This window comes from Penicillium cosmopolitanum (genome assembly GCF_028827165.1).
Source record: "Penicillium cosmopolitanum strain IBT 29677 chromosome Unknown utg000004l:1.0-4361866.0:1.0-4365735.0, whole genome shotgun sequence".
Taxonomy (NCBI): Eukaryota; Fungi; Ascomycota; class Eurotiomycetes; order Eurotiales; family Aspergillaceae; genus Penicillium; species Penicillium cosmopolitanum.
The window spans coordinates 210216-230201 of record NW_026622674.1 but is presented as its reverse complement, the minus strand read 5'-3'; the positions used below and the strand labels follow the sequence as shown (position 1 = coordinate 230201).

The 19986-nt window shown below is 48.4% G+C and overlaps 8 protein-coding genes across 8 annotated transcripts; 3 read left to right on the top strand and 5 right to left on the bottom strand.

Annotated features, from left to right (window-relative positions):
* Nucleotides 1–220: 220 nt before the first annotated feature.
* N7509_001512 (uncharacterized protein) lies at nucleotides 221–2095 on the top strand (the record flags this gene model as incomplete). Its single annotated transcript, XM_056626149.1, has 7 exons — nucleotides 221–255; nucleotides 500–630; nucleotides 694–1010; nucleotides 1067–1249; nucleotides 1301–1369; nucleotides 1430–1658; nucleotides 1719–2095. The coding sequence occupies 7 exons, from the start codon at nucleotides 221–223 to the stop codon at nucleotides 2093–2095; spliced, it is 1341 nt and encodes a 446-aa protein (XP_056491944.1).
* Nucleotides 2096–2589: 494 nt separating this feature from the next.
* On the bottom strand, nucleotides 2590–4551 carry N7509_001511 (lipase family protein; the record flags this gene model as incomplete). The annotated part of the gene is made up of 3 exons (XM_056626148.1): nucleotides 2590–2678; nucleotides 2735–4319; nucleotides 4378–4551. 3 exons carry the CDS (start codon nucleotides 4549–4551, stop codon nucleotides 2590–2592), a joined length of 1848 nt encoding a protein of 615 aa, XP_056491943.1.
* A 2105-nt stretch (nucleotides 4552–6656) lies between these two features.
* Nucleotides 6657–8230, bottom strand: N7509_001510 (putative MFS transporter; the record flags this gene model as incomplete). The annotated part of the gene is made up of 4 exons (XM_056626147.1): nucleotides 6657–7046; nucleotides 7107–7248; nucleotides 7298–7771; nucleotides 7827–8230. The coding sequence occupies 4 exons, from the start codon at nucleotides 8228–8230 to the stop codon at nucleotides 6657–6659; spliced, it is 1410 nt and encodes a 469-aa protein (XP_056491942.1).
* Nucleotides 8231–9130: 900 nt separating this feature from the next.
* Nucleotides 9131–11740, top strand: N7509_001509 (uncharacterized protein; the record flags this gene model as incomplete). The annotated part of the gene is made up of 5 exons (XM_056626146.1): nucleotides 9131–9466; nucleotides 9573–9746; nucleotides 9815–11431; nucleotides 11492–11587; nucleotides 11645–11740. 5 exons carry the CDS (start codon nucleotides 9131–9133, stop codon nucleotides 11738–11740), a joined length of 2319 nt encoding a protein of 772 aa, XP_056491941.1.
* Nucleotides 11741–12531: 791 nt separating this feature from the next.
* On the bottom strand, nucleotides 12532–14172 carry N7509_001508 (L-lactate dehydrogenase (cytochrome); the record flags this gene model as incomplete). Its single annotated transcript, XM_056626145.1, has 3 exons — nucleotides 12532–13608; nucleotides 13683–13996; nucleotides 14064–14172. 3 exons carry the CDS (start codon nucleotides 14170–14172, stop codon nucleotides 12532–12534), a joined length of 1500 nt encoding a protein of 499 aa, XP_056491940.1.
* Nucleotides 14173–14948: 776 nt separating this feature from the next.
* On the top strand, nucleotides 14949–17039 carry N7509_001507 (3-oxoacid CoA-transferase; the record flags this gene model as incomplete). The annotated part of the gene is made up of 9 exons (XM_056626144.1): nucleotides 14949–15222; nucleotides 15316–15600; nucleotides 15655–15841; nucleotides 15892–16189; nucleotides 16246–16326; nucleotides 16377–16408; nucleotides 16460–16577; nucleotides 16628–16849; nucleotides 16905–17039. 9 exons carry the CDS (start codon nucleotides 14949–14951, stop codon nucleotides 17037–17039), a joined length of 1632 nt encoding a protein of 543 aa, XP_056491939.1.
* Nucleotides 17040–17253: 214 nt separating this feature from the next.
* N7509_001506 (O-methyltransferase) lies at nucleotides 17254–17994 on the bottom strand (the record flags this gene model as incomplete). The annotated part of the gene is made up of 1 exon (XM_056626143.1): nucleotides 17254–17994. One exon carries the CDS (start codon nucleotides 17992–17994, stop codon nucleotides 17254–17256), a length of 741 nt encoding a protein of 246 aa, XP_056491938.1.
* A 466-nt stretch (nucleotides 17995–18460) lies between these two features.
* N7509_001505 (UbiD family decarboxylase) lies at nucleotides 18461–19969 on the bottom strand (the record flags this gene model as incomplete). Its single annotated transcript, XM_056626142.1, has 1 exon — nucleotides 18461–19969. The coding sequence occupies one exon, from the start codon at nucleotides 19967–19969 to the stop codon at nucleotides 18461–18463; it is 1509 nt and encodes a 502-aa protein (XP_056491937.1).
* Nucleotides 19970–19986: the final 17 nt, after the last annotated feature.

The window sequence follows — 19986 nt, the reverse complement described above, 5'->3', positions numbered from 1 at the left end:
CTTCGGCCATGCCGTTCGGGTACAGAAATTAAAAACCTTGGATCCAGGACGGGATAGCCGCCAAGCAAATATTAGATTGAAACATATAGCCCCTCTCTGTATTATAATCTGACTTAAATTCCTTCCATCGCGATATTATATTGGCAGTACTCCTTTCGCTAATCGAATCGTTTTGGAAATTCCTCCGCGCAACTTTCACACTCCACACGCTTCATACAACATGAAGGATGAACATGAGATTGGGCTTGATGACCCGTCTGTGACAGTATTTATCATTAAGTCTATACTTTTTGCTTCTGCCTGGCATTTGACTCTCGGTTGCTTTGTAATCCTCCTATCTTCGCCAATAATATTCAAACGAAGACCTAAGTCGTTTTATTTTTCTCATTTTGATGGAAGAGAAATGAAGGTGTTACCTGGTGAGACTCGCTATACGCGGTTTACGCATGGGTAACAAAGCCTCACTGCAGAATCAAAGACCATAGCTAATTAATTACAGAAAGGAGTTATCTCAGTCGGGGAGCGATATGTGTGGTGAAGAGCCATATCTTGTTCGAAATAAATCAAAGCTCGAACTAGTTCTGCATACCCCGGCTCAAATGCGCGACTTTTTCAAAGATGACGGAAAGCGTGAGTCTTGCGGCGCATGAAATTTCCAATTTTCGAGATGGTGACTAAATTATGGCTTTCAAGTTCATACCAAACAGCAGGTTCAAAGCATTGGATCCTACTTTGATAGGAGTCTGGGGCAATGTGTCGGAGTTCAAAGTGGCCAGCGATGGCATCAGACGCGCTACCATCTGGAAAGGTTCTTTTCGGCAACAGAGGCTGCATCGATGATCCAAGATTTCAACATCGTTCTAGATGCCTGGGCAGAAACAGTACCGACAAATTCTGCATCACAACAGATTGAGGAAGCAAAATTTGTCGCAGATAGTGTGGCTATTTGCAGGCAATTGCCATTTCGAATGATTGCTATGTGCTTATACGGAACCATGCTGACTGACGAGGTAAGTACAGGAACACTCAAACATTATTTTCTATTCTGTATTGCTAACAATATCAGCGCTTCGATGCTTTATGGGAACTTAATAAGCTACATGACCACGTTACGCAGCACACATTCTTCGGCACGTGGGAGAACATACCATACTACCATCTGCTTCCGACGGCAGCAAATAGGGTATTTGCTGAGTATGAAGAAGGATGGAAGAAATTTAATATGGAAATTGTCACTACAGCTAGAGCAGTCAGTTGTACAAGACCCTTGGTGCTATTGATTATTTTTTAACTTAAGCAGAACAATACCTCATGCCGTGCGTCACGTATGTTCACTATTGTCGAAACGGGAGAATTGACGTTGGATATGGTATGCAGAATATAAATTCATCATCTTGGGGTTTAGCATTGCACTAACTTGACGAAACAGTATCTTCAGTCCCTCGATGAAATCCTTTTTACCAACATAGACGTGACATCAGCCCAGTTCGCGTACGCTCTAATCAACACTGGCAAATGTCCAACGGCGGGAAAGAAGCTGCATGAAGAAGTGCAAGGCGTATCAAATTTGGAAGATGAAACAGATAACTATGCCCGACGTGAAGATACCTTTCTCCACAAGATGTACCTCGAGATCTTACGAACTAACCCTCCAATTTGTACGTCAATGGATACATTTCGCGATGAGGACCTCCCAGATTGACAAGATTTGGTAATAGGGTTTACTTTCGCTGAAGCCACGGCAATCGAAAAGCGAATCGATGGATATCTGATTCCATCCGGGACAAGTATCCTTATCGACACCATAAGACTCAACAAAACATCACCCATCTGGGGTGGTACGGGACACAAGTTCCGACCAGAAAGATGGTTAAAGATTACCACAGGACAGGCGCGCTACAGCTGGCTTGGGTACGGAATGGGTCCAAGGAAATGTCTCGGCAAGAACTTTGCAAATATTATCGTGAAGCTTTTCCTTGTTTCTGTGAATCGCCATTTCATTCTCAGTGCGGAGAAAGGGGCAATTGAGATCAAAAGAGATCGTTTCTCATGTGTGCCTACGCAATTGGTTGTATTTGAGAAAAGGAACAGGTGACACTGCAATGAGTAGTACTAATATGTCGGATCATTGAATTTACCTCCTCGCAATCCAATTCTAATTTAGTTCAAGTCTGTGTATCCCGTAACTAGTGAGAGTATCTCCCGTCAAGGGTATCTAGAATTTTAAGTCATCTCGAGCCGAATTGGAGCTGGTTCAAATTATATGCTTCCCGGAAGAACTCCAAGTCTCAGAGTCTGATACTGTCAATAATCATTATCCCGAAAAAAGGTGAAAGAAACAAAACATGATTCCAAAAGTGTATGCCATCCCAAATCTAGCCTTGAAAACCCCAAATCATTCCATGCGAATGGTGCCCATAAATACAGGTGATAGCAGAGCCGAAAGTAGGAATCGCAAATTTGCGTCGTGCTGGTCATTATTTCGTTGACGCTGGTTTTGCAATATACCAGGGAGTGGGCTGGAGCCTCGAACTTCTAAAAGCATATGTTCCGAATGAGCTCTGATGCAGCGTGTGTTGAATCTGAAGTTTAATCCCAGCATCCCCAGAAAATTCCAGGAATCTTACACTCCGGCTTTGAGGGAACCGAGCTCGGGGATGCAGCGGATGTGGATGTGACTGAGGTGGTAGGGGTTGGTTCATCCCAACATCCCAGAAAATGCCAGGTGTCTGACAGAGTGAGCTCGATGGGGCGGAAATCGGAATGCCAGGGGGTTGGGTGGGAACCGGGGTGATGAGCGTTTCTGTTGGGGCAGTAGACGACATAGACGTGATAGGTGGTGTCGAAGTCGGCTCGTCCCAGCACCCCCAGAAGAGTCCGGGGGTTTCGCAGTATGAGCTGGACGGAGTTGAACTTGAAGTGCTAGACATTTGCGTAGAAGTCGTTGTGGCGGTTGTCGCTCTTGGAGCTGTTGGCGATGAAGTCGCTGTTGTCGCGGTAATAGTTGTAGATGTTGTTTTGTCGAGACAGCCCCACCAACCGGGGGTCTTGCAAGTAGATGTTCTACTTGTGGTGGTAGATATCCTCGTGGTCGTCGAAGTTGTTCTGGAAGTGGTACTTTCGGAGCCGTTGCTCCGGAAGAACTTCCACAGTAAGCAATCAACACACTCCTCTTCCGCTGCACAAGATGGCACACTGCCATACGCCTCGAGAACATCGGCAATCACGGGCAGGATGCTATGCCTAGTCAAGCTCACCCCCCATCCTTTGTCTGCTACCGTATCGTAGGTACACAGTTGGCCAGTGTGACAGGCAGTCTCTAATGCATAACCACCCCATGTACAGAAGGAATTAATTCCGTTGCAACTGCCCATGTATACGGGATCAGCTGTGTGGCCGAAATGGAAAGCACCTGTATATTTTCGCGACTGTGGCAGTCGGGGATCATATCCAGGCGGACTGGGTAGCCCCAGTCGAGCGGCAGGCAAAGCTTCAGGGACCGCCTCGAATGTGACCACTGGGAGGCCAAATGTCAAGCCAAGGAGGCTGGTCATAGCGCCACCTAAAGAATGACCAGTCAACCAAACATTGGAATCGGGGTATATCTCGGTGACGTTGTAGTAGAGATCAATTGCAGCAGCGTAATATCGATTCTCGTCAGTCATAGCGTCGATAATGCAGGTCAAATTGGCTGTATAGGTGGCGGTTTTGCAATCGCAGACTTCTCGCCAGAGGATTGATCCTCCTTGCCCGCAACAGCAGCTGAAGAACAAATTATCATTTTCTTTATCTTTGGTAGTGGTACCCGAGCCATCAAAAAGAGCCGGCGAGGTTCCTTTCAAGGAAATAACAACTGTATCGTTGGTTTTGTCGCTGTATACGTGACCTCTTAAAGCATCCCCTTTCCAACCAAAGCTCGATGAGTAGTTGAACTTGCCACGAACATTCTGCCATTCCTCTGATCCTGGAACTTCGATATAATCGTTGGCCGTCATCCGCGCGAAAGTCAGGATTGTATTTTTGTCTGTGATATTCGGGCCTGATAATGTATCCATATTCCATGCCTCGGCTGATAGGACCGCGGGTGATCCCGAATGTGCAGCCTTCCGGTGGCTTTCGATCGCCGTTTTGCGTCGATCTGCAAGTCTCTGGATTATGAGCGGATTGGAGAGCGCAACTAGGGGTGTGCGTTCCATTTCAAGGTCTGGCTCGTTGCTGTCATCGGATATGCGCTGGAGACGAGTGTCTGGACCCACATCGAGTCGATCGAACCGATCGTGTCGTGGGTCCATGGATTTGTGGAAGACATGACGGAGAGACTGGATATAGTTAGCGTTTTCTTCCTTTGTACAAATCATGGAGCGTCTGGTAGCTTACAAACTCATGACTGGCCGTGATATGTTGTGGATCCGCTAGGGCGATCTGCGGAGGCGTGGGGGGTTGGGCTAGGGCGAAACCAAGGCTAGTGGAGAAGGCTGAAAGCGTGAGGAATGAAAGGAATGTATTCCGCGAACGCCATGGCCGGGGGCCACCAGGGCCTACACAAGCCATGGTGATTCTGCTGTGTCCAATAGTGCTATACGATAGTGGGTTGATGGATTTGAAGCGGTGTAAAAAGATGCAAAGAGGTGGGAGAAGGGAAGAAGCCCCAAGGCGCGAGGGGAAGCTGAGATGCGGAGAATCGCATGATTACATAATCCATAGTTCCCAACTAGGACTAGTCGGCATCATCTATATCTAAGAGTATGGCAACACTAACTATACAACAAGTTACAAAAGTAACTATCAAAGCACTATGAGAAATAGAAACAATGGGATAAAACATCGAAAGATTACTGGTTGTCTCTCAGGATGGTAGAAATAGACCATGCATGCGCTAGATCACGATGCCTCACTGGACATAGAGGTCTTAGTCTGAGACTAGTCCAGACTCCAGAATGGAAACCTTTGTTATGACAAAGGTAATTTGAGGAATATCCATTATAATCACCTGAATCATCCGTCAGTCTTGATCCGTGGAAATATGACTTCGGGTCCCTTGTGAGCTTTCTGGAGATGTCTGAATATTGCCGTGTGCAAAGATCAAACAAAGGAAACAGAGTAGAACATGTTTCACCCAAACATGAATTTGGATCGTAGGGAGAATTCTGAAGTTCGAATAGAAACCATGCAGAGGTTCGCGGGAATGTTCTCTTTGTCGGCTCATAAGAACTGGGTCTTTGACAGTAGCTTTCACCACTCTCTCAAGGCCTCTTTGAACCGTATGGAACCAACTAACCATTTTCCTACCAGCTGCCAGTGGTGCAGAGAAATTTCAAATTCCGATTTTAGAAGTCCCAAGACATAGCGCCACAATCTTCTTCTCAAGGAACATTCCCAAACAATTGTTCTACGGGCTAGTTCGCCTAATCTCCAAGATAATGAATCTATTTATCAAAACAGACTTCGCTAATTACAACTTCATTATAAATATCAATTCCCTGAGGGTATCTCTTTAGTGTCTTGCTCTGTCAGAAGGCCCGTTTGTTACCCTATATCTTACTAGTATACATCCATCGAGATGGGTGGACCCCTTTCTCCCTTTGTTCAGTCATCTCTCGAGCCTAGGTCCTGGGTCCAAATAGCTCATATACGGGAAACAGATCCCGTTATTCTATTGAGGGAGGCTACCTATGCATTCAAGGGGCTCAGCTCCGTCCGAAATTCTTCTCACGCACACAATACGCCTGAGTCCAAAAGGAGTGTCCGAAGATTGGAAAGCCGTATTGAATGCAAAGGTTATGATACATATAGATTGAATATACTATGGCAGTGGGCAATTGATACATTTTTTGGACCTGGAGGAGCAGTGGAGAAGGTCAGTCAAGCGCGAAGTGGACAAGCCGTACAATGGGGTTTATTAAGACACATATACTTACTTCAACACTAGTTTGTTCAGACATTTGGCAAAGTAAACAGTTTCAGGATCAGGTAAGTGCCAGAACCCTTTTTTCTCTCCCAGATCGTGTTTACTTCCTTTGATGAACATTGCTGACTTAATTCAGAAGCATTCCTGGCGAAAGCAGGCCCGTTCATCAGTCAACATCCGAGACGAGTGACGAAAGCTCAATCATTACTTTGGAACTCGAAGGACCAGCCGGCTTTTCTAGAACTTATCATCTTTACTCAAACAGCTCTGCCACCACACATGCGGGAGCCACTCCAAAATAGACAGTGGGCTGCTTCAAAGCATGACATTGCACCATTCGGGGGGAATTTCGAACAATAGATATCCTTAGAACTTACATTATAGAAGGAGGATGTGTGGGAAATTCATAAATGCTTCCTTAAAATACAAGTTTCGAAATCAACCTGCGATGGGGTTTTATAGGGTGCCTCGTAGGGAAGTGACTTAGACTTGTATTTCAAAAGTTTTGGGAGAAAAATGAGCAGCTTTCTCGGTAATCATTAGCTGCGTAGACGTACGAAAAGCATGGAACAGGGCTCTGAGGAAGCATCTATGAGTTTTTCGAGCTCTAATATGGAATTTGATTGCCTCGAGACATGATTATATCATTTACTGTAATGACGTCACTTTTAAGGGTAGATCTAAAGAAGGGAAAATAGACACAATGGCCTCCACTGTCCTCGAGTAGGCCTGGATATAGACTAGGAACTTATTGACCCTCCTCGTCATTTTCTTGCGCAGCTTGCTTCCTCTTTTCGACCTCCTTGCCAGCAAAAGTGAAAAGCATACCGAGGTCGTAGACGACCTTCAAGCAACCCGCAATAATAAAAGAGACACCGAACATATTGTTGCGGGCCAATATTCCAGTCAGAAGTGGCCCAAGGCTTTGAGTGGTTGTCTTGACAACATTGACTGCGCCCATAATCGCTGTGCGCTTATCAGATGGCAAGGCCGCTGCGAGGAATGCTGAACGCGGGGCCACATCCATGCTCTGTGAGCAAGCCCTGAGGACAAGGAATGTCAAGGCCAAGGGTAGATTGTTTGGCACAGAGATAAGTGACAGGCAAATTGCGGATGGAAGATGTGTGAAAACCATCGTCTAGCACATTGATTAGCCAACTATCAAAAAGGATACGCTGAAGCTCGGTGAATCACGAACCTTGACGTTGCCGATACGCTTGGCAATCGACGATGCCACCAGCATGGACGCCGCGGAAATGATACTTGTGAAGAAAAATATAGTACCAAGTTCACCTTCGGGAAGGCTAAACTTGCGACGGAAGAAGTATGTCATCCAGGATCTACAGAGATTAGTGATTTGAAAATTCGAGGATGTGAAATATCACTTACAGCGAGGCCAATCCGGATGCGAATGCATCGAGTCCGAACAAGATGAACAAGCTGATCATGAGCGACCACAAATCCTTATCGAGAGACGCAAATATGGATTTTTTAGACTTTGGCGCTGCTGGTCCTTGCGAAGGACTGGAGTCCGCGAGCAACGGTTGCGTCTCACCCTGCTGCTGTGACTCAGACTGCTTTTCTTCAGCTTCCACCTTTCTGCTCAGAGCCAGAGTGAGAATCAATTTGACCGCGCCAACACCCGCGTAGGCGAAGAATATAATGCGGCATGACGGGATGAATGCCCAACCATGCAAGGATTGGAGAGAGCTGATCGTCCAGCCACATACAAGCTGACCGAGAGCTGTGCCAGCCGTGCCGACCAAGGAGTACCATGCGAAAACGTCGCTGAGGTTCTCTTTAGGTGTAAGATGCGCCAAAGTAGATTCTTCCACGGCACGGAAGGGTCCAATTTCATTGCCACTAGATACGTGTTAAGGGTTTGCAGGGAAAATTGGGAAAGAGGAGGGGAACGTACCTGGGGCTAATTACTCCGAATACAGCGGCAGCTAGGAGGATCCAATAATTTCCAAAGAGCGCAAATACGATACCACTGCAGGCCATCATAACGGAACCCAGGGCCAGGACCGCTTTGCGGCCCATGGAGTCAGCGAAGAGAGTGAGGAAAAAACTGATAGCGACATCTCCGACCAAGGTGAGGGTCATGAAAAGACCGATTTTATCATCTGCAATACCCATGGCAGACAGATACGAAGCAAGGACTAAAGTCGAGCCTCCGTAGGCGAATAGGCGCACGAACCGCTGAGCACATAGGAACTTAACGTCGCGCGACGACTGCCACATGGCGATAAGACCCAGCTCCTCGAGAGCATTGGTCAGGAAGCGCCCACCGCCCGATGGCGATTGAGTTACTTCTGACATGATTCAAGCTGATTGAGGGTAGTACTACTAGTACTAGTAGTAGGGTTGGGTCGGAGGGGCGATGAAGGGGGTGGGAAAAGCTTAGGCGGGTGCGATCCAGTAACTAAGTCCGAACGGTCGGGGTTAACAGGATGGAGTTGACACCAGGCAGCCGTGGAATGCGAAAAATGCCAATTGCTGCGTACGAAAGAAGAGTTGGGCAGGGAGAAAAGGGAAATAAGGGGGAAAATTGAAATATATCCACCTTGCGGACTTCACACCGATATAACTATTACGATAATTATATGAAGATGGTGAGTGTCGGGGAATTCGGCAAACTCGCTCGTATCGGTCAATTCGGGTACCCCCCACTTCGATCTACTACTACTCATATATCCAATGGAGATGAAAATAAGAAGGTAGACATAGATATAAATATAGATATAAGATCTACGTCCAAATAAGCTTATCCCATTGGCCATCTGAACTCCCCTCGTTCCTTCCTTCCTTATCAGATGCTCACTTGGCGTGCCTGCCTTCAGAATCTTCGGGGCTTGGCATTATTTCCGAATGGGGAAATACCCGAGACGCGGCTTCCTCGTTAACTCCGGAGATTGACTCTTTAAACTACTCGTATACTTTTTTACTTCTACTTCCTTCACTTCATCTCTCCTCCCTTCTCCCTCAGTTCTTTGTTCAATTTTTTTCCTTCGATACAACTGTTCCTCACAAAAAATCCCAGACGCAATCAGAGCTAAAAACGCTCGGGAGCAGACTCCGTGTCATTTTCCACGTCAGCAGCATCAAGTCTTAGTGCTCTACTCCTCACCCCAACAGATGCGCATTTCGGGGGATTTGAGCTCTGGAATCGCACGAAAACTTTCTCCCATCTTCTCCCTCTCAGTTTATAAATGAACCGATATGGCCGACCATCATGACTTCCACCACGAAGAGAGCGGTGACCCCGCGAGAATGGTGCAGCGACGACGCCGACCCCCACTCTCATGCACCGAATGTCGACGACGTAAGCTCAAATGTGATCGGTCGCTACCATGTGGCCAATGTATTCGCTCAAAGACTGCCGACTGCTGTGTCTTTGTTGGTCCGCAACCAGTGACTAGCTCGGAGTCTTCGCATCGCATGTCGCCGCCTCTATCGCGCACCCGTCTGCCTAATGGCCACGACGACCAGTCCCAAACGTCAGGGGGCATGTTTGTTTTTGATGCCAAACTAGGGCCGAAATCAAGCTCTAATCGTGTGTCCAAAAGTAACCAGAAAGCCAGTAGCTCCAACGAGCTTCAGGAGCTTCGGAACCGCATGAGAATGCTAGAAAAAAAGCCTCGGGAAATCGAATGTCCTACAGACTCCCGAAACTTCCATCTCCGATGTATACTCCGAAATCACCACCTCTCAGAATAGCTCAGATGCGCTGGGTGTTGATGATAGAGTGCGCTTCTTGCCTGATTCGAGTTTCCGAGGCAAAAAGGGCAAGACACGCTACTTTGGTCGAAGCCATTATACGACAACGGTATCCTTTGTGAGTATCTAACCCCATCCCTTTGGAAAAATTCAATATCAACGAATCAATACTAACCGAGACTACAGTTCCAAGACATTGGGTCTTTCCTACGGCGTGGCCGCAACAACTGCAAAGATGCCGAATACACCGACATGAAAAAGTTCAAATGTGACTTATGGTCCCGAGAAAGCAAGGACCACCAGAGCGCTTTTCGAGAGCAAGCTTTCAAATTGGACGAGATGGTTCCTTCACGAGAAGTGGCCGACCAGCTTCTTGGCTTATATCTGGACACCTTTGAGACCACATTTCGCATCCTACATATTCCCACGTTCTTGAAGCAATATGCCGACTACTGGGCGACTGGCCAGAAATCAGATTCATCATTCATCGCTCAACTACTCGCTGTGATGGCAGCAGGGAGCTGCTTCTATACACCATCTGCAGAGCGGGATGACCGAGATTCTTACCAGAATCCAGCAATGAAGTGGATCATGGCCGTGCAGTCCTATATCTCTTGTACCTTTGTCAGTCCGAGTATTGACTTCAAGATGATCCAGACTCAATGTCTATTACTGGTTGCACGACTCGGGGTCGCCGGGGACGGAGATGTTGCCTGGGCTTCCTCTGGATCTTTGATCCGATCTGCCATCACAATGGGGCTGAATCGGGATCCGTCACGATTTCGCAAAGCCATGTCGCCATTCTGGGCCGAACTTCGCCGGAGGCTTTGGATGACCATTGTAGAGCTGGATCTGAAAATATCCCTCGATCGCGGTGTGCCGCCATCTGTGGACCTGGACGAGTGCGATTGCGACGCACCGTCAAACTGGGATGATAACGAAATGTTCGAGAAGATGGAACACAGCCCTACCGAATCTACCTTGACAAATACTAGTCAAAACTTCTACCAGACAATCCTGGTAAAAACATTACCCCTGCGATATCGAATCGCCCGCAAGATCAATACCCTCAACTTCAACCTGTCCTATGACGATGCCCTGCGCATGGGAGAAGAGCTTCTCCGGTCGACAAAACATGCTTCATCGTTGTTTGACGATCACACACCAGACATCGACCCGATTAAAACGGCACGTCATCGGTTCGCCCAGTCTCTACATCTATTCTTGATGAGAAAATTCCTCCTCGCTTTGCATCGCCCGTTCTCGCTCAGCGTGGCGCGTCTCCCAAAATGTTCGTATTCTCGAAAGGTATGCTTGGAAGTTTCTCTGGACATGTTGTCTCAAATGGAACTTCCCCCATCCCCCCAAAGCATCCAGTACCCGCACATCACTCAATTGGGAAGTGGGATGTTCCGGGATGAGATATTTCACGCCGCGATAACAGTTTGCGTGGAACTTTCACTCCAGGCGCAAGAAATGAGCCAATCTCTTGGACCGACAATGGAAGGCGTAAACTCCAGTGTCTTGATGAGTATGGTTCAGTCTCAACAAAGCGTCATGCTGCAAGCTGTGGATCGAACCATGAATGATTTCGGACGACGCATCGGCCCCAGTGGCAAGGGTTGCAAGCCGTACTTTTTCTTGACCCTTATTCTAGCATCGGTCAAGTCGCGTATCAAGGGGGAGGACCCAATGGTCAACGTTGAAGCGTCGTCGAAGAGAGCAGTTAGAGTTTGCCGGACATTATTGAATGGCGTCTCGTATGCAGATGCTTTAATCATTGCCGACCGCCAGGCTGGCCAGGTGAGTCCCTGCCGGATCAAAGCTTTGCTCATGCAGCCTCTGACTGACTTGACGTTTCAGACGCCAGTACTGCCTGCAAGCACGACTCCAGCGTCAGGGATATCGAATGACTTTGATCTTCCTTCCCTTTTTTCTGCAGACTTGGGTGATTTTACGGTATGTGAAGCATCGACCGACTTCGTTCTATACGACTCATTTGCTAATCTTCTCCAGCCGTTGGATCTGGGTGGCTGGTTTGATAATCTTGATTACAGCGGCACGGAGCCTTGGGATGGCAACCTTTTTGGGGGCTTGCCTTCAAGTATATAGCAAAGTATATAGCACTACTACGGCTTTATAATTTATATTACTAAGATATATGCAACCTGAACCACACTGCGAATTAGTGAAGATCATACTGTATAGACTAAAAAATAGTGAGAAACAAGCTTGAAGTTGTTGAGGCGTGGGTGCCTGTAGCGCTGCGGCCTCCAGGTTGCCGTGCTTCCGTCCTTTGTAAACAGCTTTACGCTCTCACCACCACATCACTAATTTTCCCTTATTCATCACTCAGGCAAACTTATAACTACTAGTGGCGGCGATGAAAGCAAAAAAAAAAAGCACCACTCAGACCGAACGGAGTTAAGAGGTGCAAAAAGCTCCAGCAGGGGCTCGAACCCTGGACCACCAGATGTACTCCTTTATAGAAGTCTGGCGCGCTACCAACTGCGCCACAAGAGCGAAGGTTGAGTAATTTTTGTGCGTTTTTTGATATAATAGCCTACACACATAATTCCTGCAAAAGCATGCAGTTGCAACTTCAAGTTGAAAGAGTCACGAACTAATATTCCAACTTGAAGGTTCCTGCTACTAATAATACTGTCAGAATATTATTCACATGTGATTACAATGTCTCTGGACTATTTCCTAGCTGCCCTGGTGCTAGGTATTAAGAAAGAAATTTCTGTTCTAATATCATGAGTCTTGATTGATTGGGTATATGGATATATATACTACCTAGGTAGGTTTCCGACTTCGACGTATCCAACATGCAGTCGACCCCAGCAGTCGGGATAAAATATTCAACAAAAACACAACGCCCACGCCAGGCTTATTTTTTCTTACAATTTAGGCTTCTCGTTAAAGCGAGGCGCCTCCAGTGGATCGTAGGCACGAAGGCCCAGAGTATCGGAAGGAATTACGCCAGCGTGTCCAGCAAGCAGGGCACGGGTATCGAGCAAACTAGGATTCAAATCCTCAACTCGCGTCGCGCCAATAAGACGCATGTTCATTTCCATCTCGTCCTTCAACAATTGCATCGCGCGATCGACACCCTCTAATCCGTAAGCGGACATGGCATACAGGAAAGGTCGACCGATACCAACGCCCTTGGCGCCGAGGCACAGGGCCTTGAGGATATCGGTTGCGCGACGCACACCGCCATCAACGAAGACCTCGATGCGCTTGTCCCAGCCGCGCTCGCGGAGGGCCGGCATGACTTCAGCCAGGACTTCAATTCCTGAAGGCGCAGTCTCGAGCTGACGACCACCGTGGTTGGAAAGGACTACACCGTCGACACCAGCCTCGACGGCGCGGAGCACATCCTCGACACGCTGGACACCCTTCAAGATAATCGGCATGCGGGTGATGGACTTGAACCAAGGGATATCCTTCCAGGAGAGAGCGGGGTCGATGAAGGAAGAGATAGCACGGGCTGCACCCTGGGATCGATCAACGGAGCCGTCACCGGATTGAACGTCGGAGCCGGCATCAGAGAACTTGGATCGCATGTCCTTCTCGCGACGGCCGAGTTGCGGCGCATCGACGGTGATAAAGAGACCCTTGCACCCGCGCTTCTCGGCGTGCTCGACAATCTTCTTTGTGATTGCGCGGTCCTTGTTCACGTATAGCTGTAGCCATTGAACCTGGTCGCCTTCCTTGGCGTCAACGATTTCATCGAATGAGCACGAGGCTAGTGTGGGAATCATTTGGACGACGTTGTGGCGGCGTGCGGCGCGGGTGAGAACGACTTCGCCCTCGGCATGGCCCAGTTTGCCCAGAGCGGTGGCTGTGACATAGAAGGGGATATCGCATTTTGTTCCAAGCATTGTTGTTGACATATCGATGTGCTCGACGTCGACTAGGATTCGTGGGCGGAACCAGATCTTGTGGAAAGCGGCGTGGTTCTCTCGCATCGTCTGAAATGGTCAGTATATAGCCACGCAACGCAAATTGGGAAACGGAGGAAGGGGAGGGGTGGGATTGTGCGTACAATTTCATCATCAGCACCGCTGGAGTAGTAGGCCCAGGCAGTCTTCTTCATAACTTGACGGGCAACAGCCTCAAAGTCCATCAGGTTGTAGCAAGCGGCCAGTGGGGGCATGCGGTTGACTCGCTCCAGGCGGCCCGCTTCCTCAGGATCAAATTCCTTCTCTTCTTGCTCGACGGTGGTCATGTCGACCTGACCGAGGTGTTTCGACGGGTCGAGGAACTTGTCAAGGGTGTCTGGGGGATGAATTGGTTCGTATGCTTCGGTCGCATCTTTGCCGGCGTACTTGAGGATGATCTTCTGGCCGCCGGGGTGTTCTGGGGGCGGTTAGCAGGGGAATAGAATATCGCGAGACATGTAGTGCCCAGGTGCATGCAAGCATACCTGGGAGGAATTCGGTGACATCGTAGGCCTTGCCATGAACGATGACCCAGCAGGAATTCTTGGAGTTGTGCTCGGCGACGGCGGCGCCGGTGAGTTTCCCTTGACTCATGGTGGGTGTATGGGTGTGTGAGTATATGGGTATACAGGTAGAGGGGAGGAGGAGAGAGGAATGGAGGAAAAGAAGAAAAAAAGAGGCAATAAGTGAAGATGGTGACGTTAGGAAGCTCGGGCTAAAGGAGTCCGGGGGAGAAATCGCAAAGCTGGGGCTCTCGGCCGACTCGGGAAACCCGCAGCCAGTGACATTGCAAGCATTACTGGCATACTTGAGTACTGGCGATAGTGTAGTTTACCGAGTATACTAGAATATTTCCAGGGGACTACATAGTACAGTATACGTTGAGTGTATGGTCCACTAGATTATCTAGATTTACGGATATACTCGTATCTCCCCTCATCACTTGTGCCGAGGCAGAATGATATTTCTGCCTTGTGCCTTGGTGCCTTGGCGCCTTAGTGCCTGAATGCGATCGTCCTGATCATGTGACTCAAGATCAGCCATACACATCACGTGACACTATCCATCCCCGCGCTCCGAAATCATAGGAAACATCACAATCACCACAATTATAATTGGAAAGGTTGATTACATTTGGACCCTGTGGACCAGGCTCACAAATCAATACCTGCTACTTTTCTGCCCGCTTGGTTCTTGCATCCCTGCCTTACAGCCTTACAGCATTACTCTCTACTTCTCGCTGACGTCAGTTCGGCTGCAGAAGTAGCTCCGAACCGGCTTCCTCCTCGGCCTTTTCGAATTCTTTAATTACCATCGAGTTTCGCTCTTGTCTCTCTGCATTTTCCCCTCGATCATATATCATTTCCAACATGGCGACCGTCCGAATCACCTCTACGGCATTATCGCGCAAAGCCCTCGCAACATGCCGGCCACGACTCTATATCGGACTTCGTGCCGCGCGTCCGATCTCGCGCGTCCCCTCATTCGCATCCAAATACTCTACCGCGGCCCCGACCCCTTCTCTCGCTCCCAAAATTGAGCGCGGTGGCTCCAAACTATTCCCTGACGCAGATGCTGCGGTGCGTGATATTAAGAGCGGATCCACCATCCTCAGCTCAGGCTTTGGACTTTGCGGTGTTGCAGGTCAGTCAGGTCTCGGATAACAATGTTCTTCTCCAGATAGTGGGGAGCATATCCAAGAGACCAAATGCTAATTGGATCTCTTTCTGCCTCTAGAAACGCTGATCAATGCCATGCACCGTCGAGGCGTCGATCAACTACACTCTTTGACTGCTGTATCAAATAATGCCGGTGCCGCCGGCAAAGGAGGCCTCTCAACCTTGTCACACAATGGCCAAATAGACCGACTGGTCCTGTCCTACTTGGGAAATAACAAAGCATTGGAGAAAAAGTACCTCTCAGGAAATATCGCCATCGAACTCTGCCCCCAAGGCACCTTGGCAGAACGCCTGCGCGCAGGCGGCGCCGGAATTCCAGCATTCTTCACTCCGACCGGTGTTCGTAAGTGATATCGAGCCGAGCATAGCATATTTATAAACCTAACGGATTTTTCAGACACCTATATACAAGAAGGAAAGATTCCTGTTCGCATGGATGAATCAGGCAAGGTCCTGGAATCGGGCAAGCCCCGCGAGACCCGCGACTTCAATGGCAAGACATACCTCATGGAGACGGCATTGACTGGAGATGTGGCTATATTGCGGGCATGGAAGGCCGATGAGGCTGGAAACTGTGTTTTCCGGTAGGTACTTTCCCCGAGTTCAGAAAGGAAACAAGACTTACATCAACCAGATACACTACCAAGGCTTTCGGCCCGATCATGGCGAAGGCAGCCACGTTGACCATTGTGGAAGCGGAAAACATCGTTCCTCTTGGTTCCATCGACCCAAATGATGTCGACCTACCCGGTATCTTTGTGGACCGTATAGTTCCCGCCACGGACGAGAAGCATGTCGAGATCATGAAGCTCCGAGAGGCCGAGGATTCTGCCGAGTCTGGATCTACCAAGAATGCTGCACAAATCGAACGAGAGCGGATTGGTCGTCGCGCGGCTAAGGAGCTGAAGCAAGGATTCTATGTGAATCTTGGTGTTGGTATGTATCGACCACCCATGATGATCTTAATCACTCTAATCATGGCCAACAGGAATTCCCACTCTTCGCGCCGTCATTCCTACCTAAGGATGTTAAGGTGTGGATCCAGTCTGAGAATGGAATTCTAGGCATGGTAAGTGATATATCGACGAAACAAGGATGTATGGCAGCTAACTTGAACAGGGGGCGTATCCAACCAAGGACGAGGTCGATCCGTAAGTTAATTTTTTCGTTCATGCACAAACCATTTTCTCACAATGCCACAGGGACATCATCAATGCAGGAAAGGAAACCGTGACTTTGGTTCCCGGTGCCGCTACATTTGATAGCACTGAATCATTTGGCATGATTCGCGGTGGTCACGTTGATGTGTCGATCCTCGGAGTAAGTAAACCGAATTTATCATCTGGATCCTTCAGCTAATATTTCTTCAGGCTCTGCAAGTAAGCGCCAACGGTGACTTGGCGAACTACATGATCCCTGGCAAGGTATTCAAGGGCATGGGTGGCGCTATGGATCTTATCTCCAACCCAGACCAAACCAAGATTGTGGTCGCAACAAGCCATGTGGCCAAGGATGGGTCACCCAAGATTGTACAGAAGTGTAGCCTGCCGCTAACTGGAGCCAATGTAGTCAGCACAATTATCACAGATTTGGTATGTTACCTTCCTAGCGGGAGAGTCGAGTCTCGAAACTAACAACGTTTTACAGTGTGTATTCCAAGTGAACCGGGCCACCGGCGAGCTCACCTTGACTGAACTGGCGCCGGGTGTGGAGGTTGAAGAGGTGCAGCAAAAGACAGACGCCAAGTTCACCATTGCTGACTCGTTGGAAATTATGGAGTAAAGATGGAGATGACATGAATGTATTTGCATATGACTGTATAAAGATTTTCTTATTATTTTTAGCTCGCGCTGGGGATTGGTCTACAGTGATTCACATGAAGCAGCATGGATTCTTTTATGGATATTTTTCAATGATTTGACTCAAACACAGGCCTATTGTCTTCATGGGCACCTTCACTCACTAACTGCAACACGTAAGCGATCAGTAAACTGGTTTATTTCCTCATTGCAACCAGAAACCCATCATAGTTCTTTTCTCCCACTGTCTGAATTGCTGTTGCGTCAACTGCATCCAACTTCCCAATTGCCTCAACCAACTCCCTTGTTCCCTTGATGCGATCATCCTTCTCAGCTTCCTCGGCAGAAGAAACCTTTCCATTCCTCACAACATTATCAACAACGATAACCGCCCTTTCCCTGGTAATACCCATCGCGGCCTTGAAATACACCAGATTGTCCTGCTTATTCGCATCAATAAACACAAAGTCGAACTTCTCCCTATCCCCTCTTTGAACTTGTTCCTCAATACCCCGAAGAACATCAACTGCTAATCCTTGCAGGATCTCAACTCTGTCGATCAATCCAGCTTTCTCGAGGTTTTGCCGCGCTACCTCGGCGAAATGACTATCCAACTCGATGGTAGTCACTTTCGTCTCGGGACTAGTGGTCGCAAACCACGCGGCACTGTACCCGCCCAGTGTGCCAACCTCAAGGATACGCTTTGCATTGCACATACGGGCCTGAAGCATGAGTAGTTTGGCTTGTGATGGAGAACAAGCTATGTCCGGGAGACCTGCGACCAGAGAGTTGTTGCGGATTACTTCTAAGCTATCGTTGTAGCTTGCTGCATGGAGATGTGCTTTGAAGTAGTCATCCACCGCGGCCGGGCGGGGATCGTTGTCCCTTGGGCGGGCATCATAGGCGTCGTGGGTTGAGGAACGAGTGGTCTGTGCCATATTGTATGGAAATTTGTTCATAATATTCAATTCAGAGGATTTTGGATGAGGTTTGGATACCTGCGGGGTTTGATGTAAGATTCAAATCTGGGGGATGAGTCAGTGGGGGGAAACGAGGACTTGGATAATCTTTTACGAGGAAAGTGGGGATGTGGCACTATGAAGATGCGATGACGGATTCACGGATAATCATGTGAGTAAAGGTACAAATGGAGCTCTGACGCGCGTTGTACTACGATATAATCTTGCTGATATTTGGACAAAGACATGCAGTTCATGATATTCAAAGTCCCGCGACAAGTCATTGGGATTGAAATGAGATGGACTGAATCACCAGGATCCCTCGACTTTGAATTTAGTAATTATCAAGTCTTTCTATCTACAGTCAACTTCCCTCATGATGGTCTGATGTTGAGGTTCCCCAGTGGTATCTCTACTGTGTAGCAGCTGCTATACCCAAGTGGTATCACAGACTTTCGAATCCATACTTCACCCAGTCGCGCTCCACTTTATCCTGAACATCCTTGGGGTAAGACCCCCAAAAAGAGCCCACTTTCCAAGAAAGTTCCTCGTCTTCGAATTCCGAAGGTAGCATACAACATTTGACGACCTTTTTGTGATTGCGCTCCGGCTTGGTTCCGTATCCCACATAAGGAATCAGCGGAATGTTTCCATATTCGTCAAACAGGAACTCGCTTGTCCCAGGCTCGCAGCGTGTTGACTCGGCCCAGATAACGTCACGGAGGTCCGTTGGGTCAACGTCTTCCCCAACCAAGAAAATCTTGCCCATGTACCAACCCGGCTTCGAGCCAAATACCACATGGCCGACTTTGTTGGAAAATTCGGACATGTTTGTTTTCATTTCCAACAGCTTTTTGCGGTCCACTTGCAAGACATACGATATGGCATGAGATTCAAAGGGACACCAAGCATTCTGGATAGGCAAACCTGCGCTTTGACAAATATGCAAGACTTCCGCAACGATCATCACAGCCCACACTGTGTGACTTTCCTCAGTTGACCTTCCAGTTATACAGATCGGCAAAATCGGGTCCTCGCGGTAGGTGAGGGCATTCACTTTGAAAAGAGGGCACGGCTTAGATTTGTTCGGCCAAACATGCCCATGGTATTCCATCATAGGGCCCTCGGGAGCAGTTTCGGTGATTGAGACAGTTCCCTCGAATACAAACTCGGCATTTGCTGGAACTCGGATATCGTTTGTTTCGCACTTCACGACTTCAAGGGGGTTTCCAACCAGTGCACCGATGAATCCAGCTTCGTCGGTCCACTTCGGTATCGGCATACCACCGACCATGATTGCAGCTGGGGGTACGCCAAAGCATAATGCCCAAGGCATATCTTCGCCTTTATCTTTCCACATCTGATAGATGATGCCGATATCTTGCTTGGGGATAATAGGACCGACAAGGTTGCGCTTATCGTGAACCATGCCGCGAGTGATCGACCAATTCGTCCAACTTCCATCCGGTGTTTGCACAATGTGCATACCAAAGGTCTCGAGAAACTTTCCTCCATCATGTTGATGTAACAAAGGGGTCGGAAGGGCAGTCAAATCGATATCGTCTCCGAAAAGCTTATGCTCTTTCACAGGACCAGTCGAGACCTCTTTTGGCTCTAGCGGTTGAAGGCTTCTAGCCGTATTGATCTTGGCGATAATTTTACTTCCTGATGCTTTGGAGGGTAAGCCGAGGGACTTCGCGATCCGACCAAATCTCTGGCCGGGAACGCGACTGAGTCCAACTGGTGCTCCGAGCACGCGAAAGAGGCCGTTTCCTTCTCGACCCTTGATGTTCTCGAAGAGAGGGGCTTTTTCTTCAGTCTCATAGACCCTCCGTGTTATAGCCGCTAATTCCATAGCAGGATCAACCTCTTTCTTGACGATAAGAAGGTCGTTCTCATCGTGCAGCTCTTTGAGGAACTGTCGGAGGTCCCCCGCTGCGGTTCGAGTAGCCATGGTGGGAAAATAGCTCA